This window comes from Geotrypetes seraphini, chromosome 2, assembly GCF_902459505.1.
Source record: "Geotrypetes seraphini chromosome 2, aGeoSer1.1, whole genome shotgun sequence".
In the NCBI taxonomy this organism is placed as follows: domain Eukaryota; kingdom Metazoa; phylum Chordata; class Amphibia; order Gymnophiona; family Dermophiidae; genus Geotrypetes; species Geotrypetes seraphini.
In genome coordinates this window covers 57306882-57329655 of record NC_047085.1, presented here as the reverse complement: position 1 = coordinate 57329655, position 22774 = coordinate 57306882, and the positions used below count along the sequence as shown (strand labels likewise).

General features: G+C 44.5%; 1 protein-coding gene across 1 annotated transcript in view; it reads right to left on the bottom strand.

The window, feature by feature from the left end:
- Positions 1-22774, bottom strand: part of EIF3E (eukaryotic translation initiation factor 3 subunit E) — a 174322-nt gene that overhangs the window by 126431 nt on the left and 25117 nt on the right. The window contains exons 4-5 of the mRNA XM_033934790.1: positions 14289-14331; positions 12483-12587 (exon numbers count right to left, since the gene is read on the bottom strand). Of these exons, the coding sequence (XP_033790681.1) occupies positions 12483-12587; positions 14289-14331 (148 nt within the window). The remainder of the gene's footprint in view (positions 1-12482; positions 12588-14288; positions 14332-22774) is intronic.

The window sequence follows — 22774 nt, the reverse complement described above, 5'->3', positions numbered from 1 at the left end:
GGTGTTGTTGGAGATTGCCCATTTCCAGAGGCGCAGGGCTTCCCGACAGAGGGACCAAGACCCTGTTCCTCCTTGTTTGTTTACATAGTACATTACTACCTGGTTGTCGGTTCGAATGAGGACCACCCGGTCGTGGAGCAGATGTTGGAAAGCTACAGCTGCGAGATAGATTGCCCGGAGCTCTAGCACGTTGATGTGACAGCGGCGGTCTTCCGCTGACCACATCCCCTGCGTGCGTAGGCCGTCCAGATGGGCTCCCCAAGCATACTCTGACGAGTCCGTGGTGAGTACCTTGCTGTGATGAGGGGCGAGGAAGAGTAAACCTTTGGAAAGATTTGAAGAGTCGGCCCACCAGCGGAGCAATCTTTGCAAGGAAGGAGTCACTGTCACGGGACGGTCGATCGGGTCCCGGTCTTGACGCCATTGAGAGGCCAGGGTCCATTGAGGTATTCTCAGATGGAGGCGGGCGAAGGGTGTGACATGGACGGTGGAGGCCATGTGGCCTAGGAGAGTCATCATCTGTCGAGCTGATACCGAGGTCAGCAGAGAGATCCTTCGACTCAGACTTACTAACGCCTCTAGGCGCGGAGGGGGGAGGAAGGAACGGAGGCAAACCGTATCCAGCGTGGCCCCGATGAACTGTAGGGACTGCGAGGGGCGTAGTTGGGATTTTGGGAAGTTTATTTCGAACCCCAGACTTTGTAGGTAGGTAATAGTCTGTTGGGTCAGCTGAGATAACCCCTTCCCTGGACGGGGCTTTGATCAGCCAGTCGTCCAGGTAGGGGAATACCTGGAGGCCCTGGGAGCGTAAGGTTGCTGCGACCACCACGAGGCACTTGGTGAAGACCCGAGGTGATGATGCTAGGCCGAAGGGGAGGACTCGGTATTGTAGGTGCCAGTCCCCTACCTGAAAACGCAAGAACTTGCGGTGGGCGGGGTGTACTGGGACATGTGTGTACGCCTCCTTCAGATCGAGTTTTATACTTAAGAGTCAAACTTGCCTGGAACAGCGGGAATTGCATAAGGAGTCTCCAGGCATCGTATAAAACTCTGAGACAAAAGATTATGAAGGGGAAGCTTAACTGACTCTGCAGGAGGTTGAGGAAGATGCATGACTTCGAGGTACTCCTTAGAGTAATTAGAGAGGGAACATGCTTGAGTACCTGATTGTAAAAACCGCTTAGATAACCTTGATAGGTGGTATATAAAATCTTAATAAACTTGAAACTTGAACCAGCATCTAACTGAAGGTCCAAGTCAGCAGCCATCTGATGAAGAAAAGAAGAGAGAGATAGATGATCCGCTGATGCCTTGCCTCGAGAGGGACTCGAGGACCTATCCCTATCCCCTATTCTCTTCAACATATATATGACCTCCCTGAAGCTCCTTAAACTATCCCCCCTTGAAACAATTTACACATATGCAGACGATATCCTCATCCTCTTCGAAACAGATCCAAACCTTACAAACCTCCAAGAGAACATCACATCATGCATAATGAGACTTCACGCCTGGTCCCTCTCAGTACAGATGAAATTAAATGAATCAAAAACAAAATTACTCTGGCTCGGCCCAAAATTAGCTCACCTGCCTGCCCTCTTCACCCTACCCACAGGCCCTGCTCTACACCTTGAGTTCTCAAGCAAGGTCCTTGGCATCACTATCGACTCCTCCCTTTCCCTCAACGATCACCTGAATTCCCTGGCAAAATCTTGTTTTTTCAGCCTCCACATGCTGAGGAAAGTTAGATCCTATTTTCACCAAAAGCATTTCACCGTCCTTGTACAATCCATCATCCTATCCAAACTCGATTATTGTAACGCCATCTACTTAGGCCTAACGAAAAAAAGTCTTCGCAGACTCCAGCTTATCCAGAACACTGTGGCTAAGCTGATTTTTGCTAAACGCAAATATGACCACGTCTCCGCTCTACTTACCAATCTTCACTGGCTCCCAGTACTTTCCAGAATTCATTTCAAATGCTCCTGCCTGGCTTTCAAGATCATTCACGGCATCCTTCCGCCCCTAATCCCTCTATCCTTCCTCGCCCCGACACCAACTACCACCAGATCTGCGCACAGACTTAAACTATCCTTCCCCTCTCTACACGGCATCCTCCACGCAGGTAAACTGGGTAGATCCCTCCTCTCCAAAATCACCGGCCTCTGGAACGACCTCACTGTCCCACTGCGGAACCTGGACTCCCTCCAACTATTCCGAAAACAACTGAAAACCTGGCTTTTCTCTAGCATATAATAATCTCTTCTCCTGATTACATCCCCTCTTTTTATGCTTTGTAAACTCTCTCTTCTCTCTTCCCATATTTTTTAAACTCTGTAAACCGTGTCGAGCTCCACTTCAGTGGAGAAGATGCGGTATATAAACCTAAGGCTTAGTTTAGTTTAGTTTAGGCAGCCTAGTTCGAAGCTGAAGCTTTGGCAGGAAAATAGTCATGAAAAGAATAAGGAGTCTTGGATGAAGCAATAGAAGCCGCTGAGTCCTCAAGGACTGGAAGTGGGGACCTCGATCGAGGAGTCGGAGGTCTAGTAGAGCTGGCAGGTGTCGATCGAGGCTTAGTTGAAGAAGGACGCTCCTTAAAAGAAGAGCTATGCCTGCAGGTATGTCTAGAGGTAGGTCTCGATCGATGACGAGAGTGATGCCTGGAAGCAGGTCTCGAGGATCGAGGAGATTTGGCTTCAGAGAAGGAAGCAGACATTGCCACCAAGGAATGGATGGGGCTAGAAGCTGTAGATTGAAGCTCAGGAGGCTTGGTGGAGGAATCTCGAGGCACTCCCAAAGACTCTGCTCCTTGTATGGTGTGTGAGGATTCCTGTCGAGGCACTTGCAAAGAATCTACTCCTTGCTTCAAGTGCATAGATGCCAGACCAGACACTCGCAGAGACTCTGCTCCCTGCATAGAGTGTGTAGTTTCAGCCGGAGGCATAGGAAGAGGCTCGACCTCGCAGGAGTCTGCAGAATGCCCAGGCTGGATTAGAGTAGCTAACTTAGTTAGGAACTGAATGAACTGCTGCTCTAACATGGTCTGGAAAGAAGCCGGCAAGGATGAATCCGCGTCTGAAACTGGACCACCTGCTTTGGATGGAGGTTCCAAAGTGGCAGTGGAAATGTGCTTCGACTTGGAAGTCTTAGCAACCTTGATGACCACTGCTGGAACTTTCTGCTGAGCTATCTGACCTGAGGAACCAGGGGAAGATACAGCAGGTGTACTCGAAGCAAGAGCCACTGCAAACGAGGAAGGCTTGATGATGCTCGAGGTCGGAGTCGTGGAGGCAGGAGTACCCTTGGTAGAAAGTGGACCCGAGGCCGTTTTCGAAGATAAGGGGTGTGTCTGAAGAGTCCATCCCGAAAAGCTTCTCCACTAAAATTTGACGACGTTTACGGGCACGAGGTTGAAGAGTAGCAGAGCGCTTGCACGACTTCAGTTGATGGCCTGGCCCAAGGCAGTTGAGGCCCAACTGTGTGGGTCCGTGAGGGAAATCGCACACTGGCACTGGCTACACTTCTTGAAGCCTGTTGCTGGCCGGGACATAGGAGAGAAAATAGCCGCCGCAACGTCGAAGCCCCTGGGCTGCGGCCGAGCGGCCTGCCCCTCCAGTCGACTGGAAGAAAATCAATTATTATTATTATTTTTTTACCTAGAAATAAAAGAACACAGCGACTTGTGAAGAAAACTAACAGAAACCGCGGTGAGAGAAGACACGAAGTAAGTTAAACGCAGAGAGACAAAGACAGACTTCTCGGCTCCACGGAAAACTGAGAACTGAGGAGACTCGCCCTGCGCTGCATGGGAAGGCACTCGCGCATGCGCGGTGCGGCTGTCTTGAAACTTCTGAGTTTCTACAAGAAAGTCTGCTTGCGAGACTTCCACATCCGGGCTCCGTCGATGACGTCACCCATATGTGAGAATAGGCTGCCTGCTTGTCCTGGGATAAAGGAATGCTACACAATCTCAGTAAGGTCTGGTTAGAATGCTGACTTGTTAACATCGGATATTTTGTTACGTAAATATTTTAAAGAAGTTTTGAAATTGACTGACGCAGAAACTTTGCTCCTAACATATTATTACTATATCTCACAGAAAAAAAAAAAAAGTTTCTGCTGATCTGGGAACAGATCAATTAGAACCAATAGAGTTTGATCTGATGTGTTTCCTGGAAGATTCTCAGGATACAATACATTCTAGATCAGTGTTCTTCAACCGCCGGTCTGTGGACCGGTGCCACTCCGCAGAAATTTTCTGCCGGTCCACAAGGCCGGCACGTACATTGGGCCCAAGACAGTGTTCTTCAGCCACTGGTCCATGGTGCAATCACGGCTTCCTGAGTGCTGCAATGTACAAAGCCATGGGAAAAGGCTCCTACGCGCATCCTGCGCCTGAACTGGAAGCCTTCTCTCTGACGTTGCAACATCAGAGGGAAGGCTTCCAGATGAGGCGCGGACACGCGCGAGGAGCTGTTACCCACAGCTTTGTGCACTCAGGAAGAGGGAGCCGGCCCGAAGACACCGTGTTGATCGCAAAGTGGACCGGCCCGAAGATAACAACGGGGGGCAGGCCAGAAGGCAAGGCACAGCATGGAGGGAGAGAGACAACGGTAGAGGAAATGCTTTTATTTTTTTTATTTAGTGATTGATTTACATCTGCTGTCTGTTCAGGAAGAAATGCATTTGTTTCTTTTCCTCTGGGGTTGTACTGCTTACAGTCTTGCATCTTAGGGTTTGGTTGTAAATATTAGTACTTTTAGTTTTTGGTCCTGCATTTGCATGGGGTTATCTGTTTTCTGGTAGGAATGAATGTTGAAAAGCATACAGTGTGCTTTGTGTATTTTAATTTTGTGGTTAATCATTATGTGTTGTTAATACGATTATATTGTGTATGTGTGTTACAATTAGTACTATTATGGGGGCGGAGTCTGGGGTGGAGATGGGCACAACTCAGCCCAGTGTTCTTCAACTGCCGGTCCACGGACCGGTGTTGGTCCCCAAAACAATTATTTCCACCAGTCCATAGGTATCAAAAAGGTTGAAGAACACTGTTCTAGATCAACCCTACTGGTGACATGTGGAAGGGAAATAGATAAATCTTCAGTAATGAAAGCTTATTTTCAAAATAAACATGTAAAATTCTGTGGAGATAGAGTTTTAATTTTTCCAGATGTCACCAGGGCAACTCAATTGAAAAAGAAGGCTTTTTTGGATTTGAAACCTAGAGTATTAGCCTTGGAAGATGCATTCTATCTTAAGTTTCCATGTAAATGTACCTTGAAATTTAAAGATTGTGAATATATATTTTGGGATTCAGTACAGCTTGAAAAATTTTTGCAATTGCATGAAACCAATAAGTAATTTCCATTAGACTTGAATAGGAAAGCAGTTCGGTGAAATATTTAAACACCATTGATAGATTTGTTTAAATCATGATTATGTTTTAATTTCCTTGCTGATCAGGTTACTCTCCCATGATGTGGACTTGAGGTTTTGTAATTAGGAATTTTATTTCCTTTTGTCTGTAATAGCCTTTTCTTGTTATTATGTGTAATAATAATAGAAACATAGAAAAAAAGCGGCATGAAAAGGGCTATAGCCCACCAAGTCCGCCCATTCCAAGTATCCCCCCCCCTGAATTTACTCCCTTAAAGATCCCACGTGAGTATCCCATTTTTTCTTAAAATCCGTCACGCTGCTGGACGTTATCACCTGGAGTGGGAGTCTGTTCCAATGATCCACCACTCTTTCGGTGAAGAAGTACTTCCTGGAGTCGCCATGAAACTTCCCTCCCCTGATTTTCAGCGGATGCCCTCTGGTGGTTGAGGGTCCCATGAGCCAGAAGATATCATCTTCTGACTCGATGCGTCCCGTGATGTACCGTATTTTCACGCATATAACGCGCGCGTTATACGTGTTTTTACCTACCGCGCATACCCCTCGCGCGTTATATGCGTGAGCGCGGTATACAAAAGTTTTTAAACATAGTTCCCACCCCGCCCGACGCCCGATTCACCCCCCCAGCAGGACCGCTCGCACCCCCACCCCGAACGACCGCTCGCACGCGCTCCCACCCGCACCCGCATCCACGATCGGAGCAAGAGGGAGCCCAAGCCCTCTTGCCCAGCCGACTCCCCAACTCCCCGACAATATCGGGCCAGGAGGGAGCCCAAACCCTCCTGGCCACGGCGACCCCCTAACCCCACCCCGCACTACATTACGGGCAGGAGAGATCCCAGGCCCTCCTGCCCTCGACGCAAACCCCCCCTCCCCCCAACGACCGCCCCCCCCCAAGAACCTCCGACCGCCCCCCCAGCCGACCCGCGACCCCCCTGGCCGACCCCCACGACACCCCCAACCCCCTTCCCCGTACCTTTCTGTAGTTGGCCGGACAGACGGGAGCCAAACCCGCCTGTCCGGCAGGCAGCCAACGAAGGAATGAGGCCGGATTGGCCCATCCGTCCTAAAGCTCCGCCTACTGGTGGGGCCTAAGGCGCGTGGGCCAATCAGAATAGGCCCTGGAGCCTTAGGTCCCACCTGGGGGCGTGGCCTGAGGCACATGGGCCGAACCCGACCATGTGCCTCAGGCCGCGCCCCCAGGTGGGACCTAAGGCTCCAGGGCCTATTCTGATTGGCCCACGCGCCTTAGGCCCCACCAGTAGGCGGAGCTTTAGGACGGATGGGCCAATCCGGCCTCATTCCTTCGTTGGCTGCCTGCCGGACAGGCGGGTTTGGCTCCCGTCTGTCCGGCCAACTACCAAAGGTACGGGGAAGGGGGGTGGGGGGGTCGTGGGGGTCGGCCAGGGGGGTCGCGGGTCGGCTGGGGGACGGGCGGAGGGTCTTGGGGGGGGGCGGTCGTTGGGGGGAGGGGGTTTGCGTCGAGGGCAGGAGGGCCTGGGATCCCTCCTGCCCGTAATGTAGTGCGGGGTGGGGTTAGGGGGTCGCCGTGGCCAGGAGGGTTTGGGCTCCCTCCTGGCCCGATATTGTCGGGGAGTTGGGGAGTCGGCCGGGCAAGAGGGCTTGGGCTCCCTCTTGCTCCGATCGTGGATGCGGGTGCGGGTGGGAGCGCGTGCGAGCGGTCGTTCAGGGTGGGGGTGCAAGCGGTCCTGCGAGGGGGGGTGAATCGAACGTCGGGGGGGGGGGGGCATCAGGTTTTCAGGGTGGGGACAGGACTTCAAGGGGGAGAGGAGAGTCGGGGCGGGCGAAAGGAGAGTCGGGGTGGCCAGAGGAGAGTCGGGGCGGCCAGAGGAGAGTCGGGGCGGGTGAAAGGAGAGTTGGGCAGCATGCGCGGTATACGTGTGTGCGCGGTATATAAAAATTTCTGTACATAAAGTTGTGTTTTTCGCGCGCTATACCCGTGTGCGCGTTTTACACGGGTGCGCGTTATCTATGTGAAAATACGGTACTTATACGTTTCAATCATATCTCCCCGTTCTCTTCTTTCCTCAAGTGAGTAAAGCCGCAATTTCTTTAGTCTTTCTTCATACGTGAGATCCTTGAGCCCCATGACCATCCTGGTTTCAACTCAATAAACAAAACAACCCCCCCCCCAAAAAAAAAAAAAAAAAAAAAAAAGAATGCTGTCTTGTGAGCTCGATGGGTTTTTCAAGGTGCAAGACCTAAGTTTGTACAGAGGTCCTCTTTGCAGATGTTCTCTTCTGCAAATTGTTGAAGACACGGCCTGTGGTGACCATAGGAGAGGTTGGTTTGGGTTGGCGGACAAATGAGGGGGAGAAAATCCTGGCAGACAAGGTGTTGCTGTTGCTTATAGGTCTGTATGAAGAACTCACTCTCTTTTACCACAACCCCACTGTCCCTTTGCCTCTTGCAATCACATTTCCTGAAGCTGCACAGGTATTCATCCTAAAAAGTTTTCTAATACTGCTCGCAAAACAAATTCCAACTTTGGCCAATTGAAAGAAAAGGGAAACAATCCAAGTTAAAATGCAGGAAAATAAGATAATTAACTGCACTTTAAAGTTTCCTGCAATATCCTATTTATTCCATTCACTCTGAAGCCTACTCTCAATAAAGAGACAATTTATAATCTGGAATAGAGTAATGTACAAAAAGATTAATGGAAGTAAAAAATCCATTAAGTACCTCATATATCATTCCCATAAAAATGATTTTCAGCGTGGCTTAAGATTATGCTCTAGTTAGACACAGAAAAATGTTATCTCTGCATTTTCTAGTTGGCAGGGTAAAAGTTTTGGGTTCCATATTAAGTATACTTTCTAGCCAGGTTCATGTGCACTGGTTTGGCCCATGTCCATGTCGTTACAGTTGGCTCTGCATACTAACCTGCTTTCAGTGGTGGACATGCTAGAAGAGTTTCAATATCTGGATTTTCCAGCAGTTACCTTAAGTTTCCATTTGTTAGCAAAATGGGACATTCATTCACTGGCCAGAAACAATAAATTTACTGTGCTAAGACTTGAACAAGACACCAAATCTTCATTCTCAAACTTCACTCCAAGCACTAAACAAATGATATGAATAACCAGGTCTTTTCATGTACTTGTAATGTAACCATGGGTCTGGTTTTACACTCTTGATTTAAGCTATTTATATTTGCTAAGTAAAACAGCCTTACTCTTAAACTCTCAATATTCAAGGGAAAACAGATAGGCTCTCAGATAAGTTTCAAGTTCAGCACACATTATTAGAGATTACTTTCAATTTGCCTGCGTAACTTTCACCATGATAGTTGGGTGCATGCAATAGTGCAAACATCGATATAAGCTGCATTTTAAACAATAAAAATAGAATACTTCCAGAAAATTAAGGGGCCCTTTTAATAAAAAGGGTTGAACACTTAACATGCAGTAACTATTAATACACAGCTGTATCAAGGGAATTTGAGATAGAGGGCTCCTTTTACTAAGGTGCGCTAGCGTTTTTAGCGCACGCTGAAGATTAGCGCACGCAAACCCCGCGCTAAACAGAAAATACTAACGCAAGCTCTATGGGGGCGTTAGCGTCTAGCGCACGTGGTAAAACCGCTAGCGCACCTTAGTAAAAGGAGCCCAGAGTGAAGTGTTGTATGTTTGTCGACATTTAGTGAATGCCATATTAGTGTATGATTTTGTTTCAGAGGGCATAATATAGATCAAGAGTGGGTACGGAAGGTGTTTGGCAATTAACATGCTGTATTTATTGTGCAATGATGCAGAGTTAACTGGGACCACATACTGCTCCCTAAATAAGAGGCACTTAGGGCTTCCTCATTAACAAGGAACAGATACTCTGCATTATTGTGAATGTTATCGCACAACCTGCAATGGAAAATACTGGGAATGCCCCCCCCCCCCCCCAATAAGTGTCATGTTAAAATTTACAGCTATTGAGCAGTAAAGTCCCATGTTAAGCTACGGTAACTGCAAATAAAGGCTCCTAAGCATTTAAACCAGATTTCTACCAAAGATGCATTATTTTTTAGGGGATTTTATTTTCTATTTTATGCATTTTCTAAAAGCTCTTTATGCTTCAAAATTCTATACATTCACCTGCTATAAACAGAGATGGGCAAACTATGGCTTATGGGCCACACCTAGCCCATTGGCACTGAAAATTTGGCCTGTTGTTCAGCATAAAGGTTATTTTGTGAACACCTACCTATGGCATGCAGTACCTCTAATAGCCTCTGCTGTCACCTTCCTCCACATGGAGCCAATATCAGTCTGAGCTTGAATGTCCATCTTTTATCATGTACCTGATATCTGCACATCATTAAAAGTGGATATTATAGCTCTGACTGATGACACTAACCTTGCTGCCTCAGATCTTGTTGAGGAACAGGACCAAAAGAGCAGAAGAGGCAAAGACAAATTTAGGAGGTATTTTTTTTCCCTGAAGCATGTGCAATTGTAGAGAAGAGACCCCCACCAACCCAAGAACAGGCATCAATAAGGCTTCTGGGCTAACAGTTTTGCCCACTCCTATGCTATAATTGAATAAATGTACTACATTTCTCAAGTTATCTCGCACATCAAGCAGACCAATACATACAATGAATTGTAAGGAGAATGAAAGTTTATAAGCCAAAGTAAGAGATATCACCACACAGCAGAACTTCGCTAAAAATAGAATATAAGTACAAAAAAACCCCAAAAAGCTGCTTTTAAGATTCTTGTGACAAAAAGCTACTTTTGAGATTCTTGTGACTGCACTACTGTATTTGAATTTTTCTCACACATGGGGTCAGCAACATGGACTGTTTCCAACAGATTTATTGAGTGGGCCCATCTTAGATAACATTACTATACATAATTATGAATTATTTGAGACATCGAGGTTTTTTGACATATGATAAAGATTAAATTGATAAGAGATATGATGTATGGAGCAGACTCATTTAGGTACTGACATCATAAGTGCCACATTTGAAATACCATCTTAAGTTAAACTGCCTTTGGTTATCAAGCTCAGTTCCCCTGCACTGAATTATCTTAAAATCCACATAATATTTTGGTGTACTGTGTAGTATTATTTTTCAGAGAGCACTTTTGATATTAATTAATTTTGGGGGCTCTACTTAAGATCGGTCCACAAGAAGTATTCTTCCTGTTTTTGTGTAAAAATATAATGTAACATCTATAATATTTAATTTTAGAGGAAAAGACAGTTCCACCTCCTGTCAGAGTTATCAGATGGCTCCATGTCACAGGCTGAGCCTGGAACCATTTAACACAATAAGATGTCTAATTTTTTTCACCTGTTTAAGGTAGTATATCCTAAACTTTTAAGGCCTAAAACACAAAAAACAAACATAGCGCACCAAACACTTTGGAGCAGGCTGAATAGACATAGAGAGGGCTTATGTCCTACTATCAGAAAAGCACGGAAGCTTCACTAGGCTATCCCACATTTTAATCTTCGGGGGGAGGGGACAAAGGCACACATGAATCCCTCAAAGTGGACCAACTCTCCTTATATCAGCAGTTGTCAACCCACTCAGTCCAGTTTACAGGATAGCCACAATGAATATGCAAGCCAGATTTGCATATAATGAAGGCAGTATATGCAAAACACATAGCTCATGCATATTCATTGAGGATATCCTGAAAACCAAATTGACTTGAGAACCCCTGCCCTATATACTGTACATGCAGGAATACTGAACTAGATCATACATACAGGAGAAAGGGTAAGTCAACGAGGTATGGACAGCCAGCTCATTTAGTAACAGCTCATTGACTGTTGCATTTGGCTCATACAAAACAAAATCACTTACAAACATGAAACAAAGGAGAAGTGTGATGGGAAAAATTAATGGATACACAATTTTCACAACTAAGCATTCCCTTCTGCTTTTTAAACTAAATGTGATACCACCATACCCATAGATTATAAAATAGGCCGTGGCAGTAGATAGTCTCTGCTACATGTCAATACAAGGGACCATAAAATGAACAAGAAGCATCACTACTATGCATAACCTTGCCACCAGCTGCCAATGAGAAGACACAGAATAAGTATGCATAGAATTTGATTCAATATCCACTGTTATGGCTCACATAAGGTCATCACCGAGCTCACAGGTCTGGTACTTCAGAGAAACTAGATTAGTGGTCTTTCACCAATTATTAAATTGGGGCCATTTGGGGTCCAAAAAGACTGAAGGAGAGGTAACAGACATTCCTATGTGGGACCACATCACCAACCAATGCGTGTTGGCATCCATCCCCACCAGAACACCTGGCCTCGGTTAAATATGCAAAACACAAACAACCCCACTTCAAACATAGAAAAGTGACCACAAACTAAAATACTAAATGGGAGATAAAAAGATAAATGGAAACCCTAATATGATAGACTCTGCATTCAGTGCAACACCAGAGAAATAAAACAAAGTAAATTATTTCTCTCGCTAAAGTGCAAATGTAAAAGACAACAAATGTAAAATTCTCAAAACTGGCATATTTCAATCACTAAACTGGGAACAGGATGATTAGAAAGAAAAAAAAAAACAAAACAGCAGACAACAAAGTTAGGAAAAATGATTTTTTTCCAGTGTCTGGTTATGCTTCCCTTTGTCTGAGCTCTATTTCCAGGGTCTCCTGTCCATTCTCTATTTATTTTCTCTCCTTCACTTTCTGCCCCAAATCCATCTTTCAAACGATTTTTCATGCTCAGTTTTCTTCCATTTTTCTGTCTCCTTTTCAAGTCTACCTACTTTTCTTTTTTTTTTTTAGTTCAATGGTTTTATTGAATATTATAGGAATTATAAACAGAAAGCAGTTCAAACATATAGATCATAATAAAAATCATGTATCAAATATTCGTATCTACAATCATTTGAATAAAACTAGATTAATGAGAAGGATCCAGAGTATCTGGAACTGCTTAGAAAAGGAATAGAAGAAGACAGAGAAGCAGGAGGGATAAGAGAAAGAGAGAGAACTGATCCAACAGACAGAAAAATGCCAGCCTTCACAATACAAAATAATAAAAACTAAAATAAATTCAATACTCACCAGGACTCTGAAAAAATAAAGGTATTCAGCAGCTCCTGAGTAATTACCACACTCATATTGGAATTTGGCATATCTATACAAGGTGTCCAGGTATTCCTGTCTGAACTGTCAAGAAATACAATTTTTGAAAAAAAACATTAATACCATTACTTTTTATGTAATAGCTTAGAACAAATACAACTATATAGTAAAAATATAAGTACTGTATATATTCGAATATAAACTGAGGAAACCTTTTACCCCAAAAAAGGAGGAAAAAAGGTTGACTCGAATATAAACAGATCAGAAATTTGGGTTATGTGTGTGTCATTTGCCAGGGATCATGCCATAAGTAATCACTAATTTTTCAGTCAGGGCTGTTTTGAATCCCAAAAAGTTGAAGGAGAGCCGACAAATATTTTCCTACTTGGGGCCAGAGGGGAGTGGGTAGTGGAGGAGTACCGGTCATCAAGGGGGGGAGGAGAGTAATGTCAATCATTGGGGGGTTAACAGTGCATGTTCATTGGAGGATGGGGAAGACAGCAGTGCTGGTCATTGGAGGGAGTGGAGGATAGCAGTGCCGGACATTGGGAAAGGTGGAAAATAGCAATGTTGGTCATTGGGTGGGGAGGGGAGGATAAAAGCACCATCATCAAAAGGAGGCTCAAATATAAGCTGAGACCTCCATTTTGGGGCCATTTTATTGGCCCAAAAAGCTTGGTTTATATTTGAGTATATACGGTAATACACCATAACCAGAATAACATTTGGATGTTGGTAAACTGGCTGCTTTAACTCAGCACATACGTTTATGCCAATCAAACCAAATTTAGAGGATCTCAAAGCTGAAGTTCTTTATATCTTCAAAGTACACCACAGGTAGACAAATTATAGAATGCATGCCAAGACAATACTTGCATTCCAATCCACACTGATCCCTATGTATTTTAGCCCTTTACCACCATAAGATAAAAAACAAAATGGCCGAGATCAACCCCCACCGAAAGATAATCTGAAGAGTTAAGCAGTCCAGATTCCAGGCTTGTAAGCATGTGGATAAAGGCAAGTTGGTTGATATAGTGAATCTAGATTTTCATAAAGCTTTTGACAAAGTTCCTCATGAGAGGCTCTTGAGAAAATTAAAGTCATGGAATATGAGGCATAGTTCAGTTGTGGATTAGGAATTGATTATCAGACAGAAAACAGAGGGTAGGATTAAATGGCCATTTTTCTCAATGGAGGAGGGTAAATAGTGGAGTGACACAGGGATGTGTACTGGGACGGGGCTATTTAACTTATTTATAAATAATCCGGTGATTAAAACTGCAGATAACACTAAACTGTTCAAAGGTGTTAAAATGCATGCAGACTGTGAAAAATTGCAGGCAGACCTTAGGAATTTGGAAGACTGGGCATCCAATGGCAGAAAAAACTTAATGTGGACAAATGCAAAGTGATGCACATTGGGAAGAATAACCCAAATCATAGTTACCAGATGCTAGAGTCCACCTTGGGGGTTGGTACCCAAGAAAAAGATCTAGTGTCATTGTAGACAATATGATGAAACCTTCCACCCAATGATGCATAAAGCAGTGAAACTTTAGTTTAATTATGAATTTCATTTTTTATACAATTTTTCATAATCTAATTGTCTGAAGAGATAGACAATATACAACATCTTAATGTAGTTGGAAAGACTTGTTCCTTACAAACAAGTTTTAACATGAACTTTATCAAGGTGACAATATAATCTCCAACTACATACCTGAAGGCAGCCCACAGTTTTACATCTCTATTAATTTGTAGTCCATAAACAAAACAACTTACCCCATGTTTATCAGCCAAGTAGTCAAACAGCATTCTACCATCCCTGTAACAACAAAAATTTTAGTTATGTTTACACAAAACTGAGTTAAGTGCACATTGTTGATTAATATTTCATGAGAAGAATCAACTTGAGATTAGCTGAATACATATTAATAGTCTCAACTTATGTTAACATAAATAGGACCAACCCAGCTATTGGCTACTGTAGACAATATCACTCCCACATCCCTCTCCCCACCCCCAACCAAACTAAGCGTACCCTCCTATCTTGAAAAGGGTCACCCTAGTCCAAAGTGACCAGTCTCTCCCTCCCCCGCTATGCACCCATTTAAGGACACTGAACAGCTGTGACGGCAGGAAAATGCCTCCCCGCAGAAAGCAACCACTCTTGGAGCTTACTTCTCTCCAATAAACAGGCAATATGGTACCTATGAGACACCTGTGATCTGCACCTTTCTGGAGCTGAGTTTAACCCCAGGGCACATGTGAACAAGCCACTGTAGGGGAGAAGGACAGGCACCCAGCTGAACTACTGCAGATTCCAGCTTCCATAGAGCTCCCAGCCCCAGCTGCACAGAAACATGCTGCAAGCATTTCAAGGCACTCTAGCCTGAGGATTTCCAGAGAGGTTTCCTTCCTCCTAGTCACAAGCCGAGAGTTAGGTGGTGAGTAGGGAGGCACTTTGGGTATGGGGAGTAGGAAAGCTACTACTGGAGGAGTGCCAGCCAATAGGACCACCTGTTAAATCAGTTTCTCTATCTCCGCCTGCTGGTAGATGTGTGCTATCCCATTGGTCTCTGGATTCATCTGTTGCTGTTGCTAAGGAAAGATACCATATTCCTGCTAAAGCTGGTCGGAAACTGTCTTGATTAACCAGCACAGGCGTCCGAGAGTTTACTTATATATATTGAGGATAATTATAAGTATAAGTCCTATTGGTATGCTAGTTTGCCCTGTAATCCATACATTAAAATTTCATGATTAAATTAAAATGTCTTTTTTTCTTTGTTATTTGTGGGCCTTAGAAGTCTACCTGGTATCATCCTTAGGCTCCAACAGATTTGCTGTTGAAGCTCACTGCAGCCTATCCAACCCATCTCGTTTGCTGGATTCGGACTGTGAAAGTTTGTTCATTTAAATTCTAATTAGCGATCCTGTGTTCATCTCACACTTTTTTGAATTCCATCACAGTTTTCCTCTCCACCACCTCCCTTGGGAGAGAATTCCAGGCTTCTACTACCCTCTCTGTGAAAAAGAATTTCCTAACATTACTTTTAAGTCTACCACCCCTCAACTTCAAATTATGTCCTCTAGTTTTACCAATTTTCCTTCTCTGGAAAAGATTTGATCCTATATTAATACACTTCAAATATTTAAATATCTGTATCCTATCACCCCTGTCCCTTCTTTCCTCCAGGGTATACCTGTTGAAGTCTTCTAGACTCTTCTTGTACTTCTTTTGGCACAAACCTCCTACCATTTTTGTTGCTTTCCTCTGGACTGCTTCAAAATTTTTTATATCCTTGGCCAATATGTATATTTGGAGGCGAGGAGAAACATGATGGCAGATAAAGGCCAAATGGCCCATCTAGTCTGCCCATTCACAGTAACCATTATCTCTTTCTCTCTCTGAGAGATCCCACATGCCTATCCTATGCCTTCTTGAATTCAGACAGTCTCTGTCTCCACCATTTCTTTGGGGAGACTGTTCCATGCATCTACTACCCTTAGATTACTCTGGAGCCTATCACTTCTTAACTTCATCCTATGCTCTCTCATTCTAGTGATTCTTTCAATTAAAAGAGACTCGACTCATGCTCATTTATGCCACATAGGTATTTAAACATCTCTCTAGAAACCAATAATGATAACAGTGAACAAATCAACTATCAATCAAAAAAAATGTTATTAGGCGAGTGGTGGAAATGCTCACTGAAAAACCATTTAATTTAAAGTGGAGAAAAAGCCTCAACTTATTTTATATGCAGACGGCAACCCGGTGAGTTTTTTTAGCCGTTCTTATTCTGTATCATGGGCAAACAACTCCACTATTTTCCAAAATGTAATCTTTCAAAATGGGGACATATCCCATCACTGTGCACAGGGAACAGGAAAGATTTCCCTTATCTTCACAGCTGCTAGCAACACCAGGATCGCGATCCAACACAGTGATCTTCCTGCATGCTCGGCATTTAGAATGAAGGTAGGAAACCAGTGTCCAGGTCCAACAAGGCTCTTGTTTCACCAGCAAGTGGTTTCTTCAGGGAGTTCCCTCCTGTTCCATCCACTTTTTCTCCACTTTACATGAAATGGTTTTTCAGTGAGCATTTCCACCACTCGGCTAATAACATTTTTTTGATCGATAGTTGATTTAAACATCTCTATCATAACTCCCCTCTCCCGCCTTTCCTCTAAAGTATACATATTGATATCTTTAAGTCTGTCCCCATACGCCTTATTACGAAGACCATGCACCATTTTAGTAGCCTTCCTCTGGACCAACTCTATCCTTTTTATATCTTTTTGAAGGTGCGGCCTCCAGAATTATACACAATATTCTAAATGAGGTCTCATCCAGAGTCTTATACAGGGGCCATCAATACCTTCTTTTTCCTACTAGCCATACCTCTTCCTATGCACCCTATCATCCTTCTAACTTTCGCTGTCACCTTTTCAACCTGTTTGGTCATCTTAAGATCATCACATACAATTACACCCAACTCCCATTTGGGTTTTAGCAGCCCAAACACATGACCTTGCATTTCTTAGCATTAAATTTTAGCTGCCAAATTTTCAAGCTTTACCAGGTCTTTCTTCATGTTATTCACACCATGCGGGGTGTCTACTCTATTGCACATTTTGGTATCATCTGCAAATAGGCAAATCTTACCTGACAGCCTTTCAGCACTATAAAAATGTTAAAAAGAATAGGCCCAAGAAAAACCTAGAGGCACACCACTGGTAACATCCCTTTCCTCAGAGCAATCTTCAATGGCCATTACTCTCTGTCATCTTCCACTTAACCAGTTCCTGATCCAGTTCATCACTTTGGGGTCCACCCAAGAACATTTAATTTGTTTATTAGACATCTGTGTGGTATACTGTCAAAAGGTTTGCTAAAATCTAAATATACCACATTTATACCACTCTCTCTACCTAATTCTCTGGTCACCCAGTCAAAGAAATTGATCAGATTTGTCTGACAAGACCTATCTCTAGTGAATCCATGTTGCCTCTAGTCCTGTAATCCACAGGATTCCAGAAACTTGACCATTCTCTGTTTTAAAAGCGTTTCCATTAATTTGCTTACCACAGAAGTCAGACTTACCGGCCTGAAATTCCCTACTTCCACTTTTGTGGAGAGGGACCACATCCATCCTTTTCCAGTCCTCCAGTACCACTCACGATTCTAGAGAAGCACTGAAAAGGTCAGCGGAGCCACCAGAACTTCCCCAAGTTCCTTCGGCACACTGGATGTACACCATCCAGCCCCATCGCTTTATCTACTTTTAATTTAGCTAGCTCCTCATGAACACAACTCTCTGAAAATTGATTAGGGTCTACCACTCCACCATCCCTATTCGAATTTGTCTTCTGCAGTCTCGCTCCTGGATCTTCAGCCATGAACACAAAATAGAAATATTTGTTAAGCAATTCAGCCTTTTCTTTATCAGCTTCTATATTTTCCTCCCCTTTTTAGACTCACAATGCCACTTTTGTACTTCTTCCTATCACTAATATATCTAAAAAATGTTGTCTCTCCCCAGTTATTTTTTCTTCCATTTGAATTTTTGCTTTCCTGACTTCTCAACCAGCCTCTCTTAACTTTTCCTGTCTTCCTCTTTCTGCAATCTTTTGTAGTTTATGAAAGTTAACCTTTTATTCCTTAACTTCTCACCTATTACTTTTTGAGAACAAAGCGACAAACTTCTCCTCTTAATTTTACTTACTTGCCTCACAAAAAGATTTGTCGCCCTTACAATAACTCCTTTCAGTTTTGCCCACTTCATTTCTCCTCCTTCTAGCCGTTCCCATCCAGATATGATAGAGACATTTAAACATCTACATGCATAAATGTGCACGAGTCGAGTCTCTTACATTTAAAAGGAAGCTCTGGAATGAGAGGGCATAGGATGAGAGGCTCTGGAGTAATCTAAGGAAATACTTTTTTTTACAGAAAGGGTGGTAGATGCGTAGAACAGTCTCCTGGAAGAGGTGGCGGAGACCAAGACTGTGTCTGAATTCAAGAAAATGTGGGATTGGCATGTGGGATCTCTTAGAGAAAAGAGATATCAGTTATTATGGATGGGCAGACTGGATGGGCCATTTGGCCTTAATCTGCCATCATGTTTCTATGTTCTAGATGCAGACAAATACTTATGTGTTCCAGAAACAGAAGAACAGGGTCCACAGAATACAACAAATGCTAAACACAGTAGAGATGACCTCAAGGTGCTGAAGCAATCTTTTATTCAAATGATTAAACAAGATTTGACACAATTGTTTTTTGGCCTCTGGAACTGCATCAGGAGTCTTGGCTGTTAATTATAAATAAATCAAATTGTCTGGTAACTACACAGCTTGCAATGAAACCTTAGTGTGGTAACAATTGCCTATAGGTCAACCTCAGTGGGTATATCCAATCTTAATGTGTGTTCTATGCAGTTATATCGCTTTTGAGTACATCTGCGCACTACCATACACTTAGATCATTGCAGGATAGCAGATTAGTCATACCAACTGGGAGGTCACTAGCTATTTTTCTATTTAGCTCCTTGTTTGTGGAATCAACTACCTAACTACCTGCGATTAGATCTCAATTTTAAAGCTTCTAAGACATTACTCAGATCTTATTTTTTTCTGGTGAGGATACACTTCCCCCTTACTATTCACGGTTTCGATGTTCGCGGTTTCGATTATCCACGTTTTTTTCCCCAGGGCCCCCCTTCCTCAGAATCGCTCGTTGGCATAAAAAAAAAAAACAGCCCCATGACTTGGAGGGAGATGATCAGAAACAGCTGGGGGGGGGGAGGCCGATCGGAGGTAGAGGGAGGCGATCAGAGGCGGCAGGGAGGCAATCGGAGGCAGACAGAGGCGGCCGGGGGGCGATCGGAGCATGGACCTTACCTGGTGGTCTAGCGGTGACACGGGGCAGGAGCGATCTTCCTCCACTCCTGCCCCATGCAGAGCTGTGCTGTGAGTTCCCGTGGTCTCACGAGACTACAACAGGGAGTTCCTGTTGTAGTCTCATGAGACCACGGGAACTCAGCAGCACGGCTCTGCACGGGGCAGGAGTGGAGGAAGATCGCTCCTGCCCTGCATCACTGCTAGACCACCAGGTAAGGTCCGGGGGTGGATCAGAGCCGGCCATCAGAGCCAGCCAAAAGTTATTCGTGATTTTTCCCTATACACGGGCCGGCTCTGCCACTAACCCCCACGAATAGGGAGGGAGAAGTGTATAATCCAAAATTACACTATTTACTAGTCTGTCTCAACTAGTATGCAAATTGAATATATATATATTAATTTGATTTTCTTGAATGGATGACATTAGGACTGTCCTTTATTTTTATAGAGTTTCTTTCTTTTAGATTACTGTTTTTTTAAATTATTTTAAACCACTTGAAACTGTTGGAAGCTATAGAGGTATATCAAATTTTAATAAACATAAACCTAAAATTTAATCACAAGTTGTGTAATTATCAGAAAATTTAATTCATTTATAATTACAACCAAGGGCTCCTTTTACTAAGGTGCGCTAGCATTTTTAGCGCACGCATGAAATTATCGCTCACTATGCTTCTAGAATAACGCCAGCTCAATGCTGGCATTAAGGTCTAGTGCATGCGGCAATTTAGCGCTCGCTATTCCACGTGTTAAGGTCCTAAAGCACCTTAGTAAAAGGAGCCCTAAGACTCCTGATACAAGCGAGAGGCCGTAACAAGATTGTGTCAAGTCTTGTTTAAAAAAATTTTAATAAAAAGATTTCTTCAGTGCCTTGAAGTCATCTCCACTGTGTTTGGTGTGTGTTCCAGGATGCACCACTTCTTATAGTAGTGATGTCACCAGAAAATTCAAATTTCTTTTACCTCCCATCTGCTGGGTTCAGAGACACAGCCCACTAGTTTGGACTGATCTATAAGGAGAAGGAATTAAGAATTTTATACATCTACATTTTACTACTAGAACTTGCTCATGTAAAACCACTGAGCCTGAGCATCTGAAAATACCCCTTCCTCAAACAATGTTCCTGCACACTACACAGTGCAGGGAAGCAGCAGTCGCTGAGGCAGCGTAGCGGCTGTAGGAGGAGGAAGAGAGGACATCGGAGGAGGAAGCAGAAAGCGGCGGCGAGAGGGCGGGTAGCGGCAAGAGTAAGCTCCGCCCACCCGCACAGCATCATCAGCAGCAACAGAGCCCAAACTCCCCCTTAAAAGGGAGAAGCCAACGGCGCCCAGCCGTTCGGCGCACGGCGAAGGCGAGCAGCAAAGGCGCTCGCCTTAGCGAGGGCGCCTTTGCGAAGGAGCCGAGAGAAGGAGCCAGGAGTCCAGACTGCTCAGCAGCAACTTCAATCTTCTTAATCAACTTCTAAAAAAAAAAAATATACAAAAAAAAAATAAAAAAATTTTCCTTTTCTTCTATTCTAATTCTTTTTTTCTCTCTCTACTTCTCCACCTAGCTACACGCCGGGCACATTCCAACGCACCAAGGAACTTTAGACACAAGGAAGGAAAAATGGAGGCAGCAGAAGCCCAGCGAAGCTTTCCAGTATACTGCATTGAATGTCACATGTATGACTACCTCCCTTCCGGGAGACAGGCTTACATATGCAGTCGATGTCAGGAACTGGCTAGCCTAAAGAAGGAGGTCGGGAGACTGCAGATCAAAGTACAAGAGCTAGAGGGACTCCGCTCCATAGAGGAACCGAGGGAATTTGAACCAACTGTGGACACCACCAGAGAAAACCACATCGACGAACAGGTCAGGGAGCTCGAGAGATTCATCGAGGAGGCCTACAAGATGGTAGAGACACAGGAACACCCGCTCTTCAAAAGGGAACCAACAGATGGAGGACAGGACCCACCAGAAGCTGGGGGAGAAGGACCTTGCGGAGGAACCAAACAGGAGAAGGAAGGATTGGAGGATCAAATCACCGACACAGACCTGAGACCCAGGAGGAAGCTGAGGAAAGGGAAATCTGCTATCGTGGTGGGAGACTCAATCCTGAGAGAGGTGGACAGTCACATAGCAGGAGGCAGAGCAGATCACCTAGTGACATGTCTCCCAGGGGCGAGAACAAAGGACATCTCTGACAGAATCGAGAGAATCATGGAGAGAGCTGAGACAGAGGAGACAGCAGTGATAATCCACGTTGGAACAAATGACGTCAGCAGAAGGAATTTCAACATGACTACACTGACCGAGCAGTTTAAGATCCTGGGGAGGAAACTGAAGCTGAGGACAAGGAAGATAGCCTTTTCAGAGATCCTGCCAGTACCGAGGGCAGATACGAGGAGGCAGATTGAGCTGCAAGCAACAAACGGATGGCTGAGGCGATGGTGTGATGAGGAGGGTTTCCTCTTTGTACGAAACTGGTCAACCTTCCTGGGAAAAAACAAGCTCTACAGGAGAGACAGACTGCACTTGAGCATGGCTGGGACGAGGATACTGGCACGCAACATCCAGACCTGCATAGACATGACTTTAAACTGACAAGGGGAAAGCCGATAGTCGATCTGACCTCAACACATCGGACCTCAGTATCAAGCAAGGATACTGAACCAGGAAATGGCGATAGAGGACTAGAGACTGAATGGACACTTTTTGGTCAGAAACCTCAAAGATGCATTACAGGGACCCGAGAGGCAAATAGAGCTAAAGAGCAAGAAAAGGAGGAAACAGCCGGAACCAGGGGGAAACCCAAGAACAAAGAAGCGGGCAGAGTATGGGATAGACACACCACAGGAGGAGGGTAAACAGAATGAGGCTCGGGGACTGGCAGCCCGTGCGGAGATCGGCAGGAGCATCAATTCACAAGGAGATCCAAAAGAAAAGGTAACAAACTGGGACTTAAATTGCCTATACACAAATGCTAGGAGCCTAAGGACTAAAATGGGGGAGCTAGAAGTTATAGCCAGTAATAAGGACCTAGACATAATAGGAATCACAGAGACATGGTGGTCCAAGGACAACAAATGGGATGTGGCCCTGCCAGGCTACAAACTCTACAGGAGGGACAGGGCACCCAAGAAGGGGGGAGGAATAGCACTGTATATAAAGGACTCCATTCCTTCATCCAGGACAGAAACAACAGTAAGGTCGGACAGTCTGGAGTCACTATGGGTTAAGCTGACAGGAGGGGAAGGAGCTGACATCAAATTGGGACTGTACTATCGCCCACCAGGACAGCCAGAAGCAAACGACCTGGACCTGGAGGCCGAACTGAGGCAGGTGTGCAAAAGTGGAAGGGTGGTGGTTATGGGGGA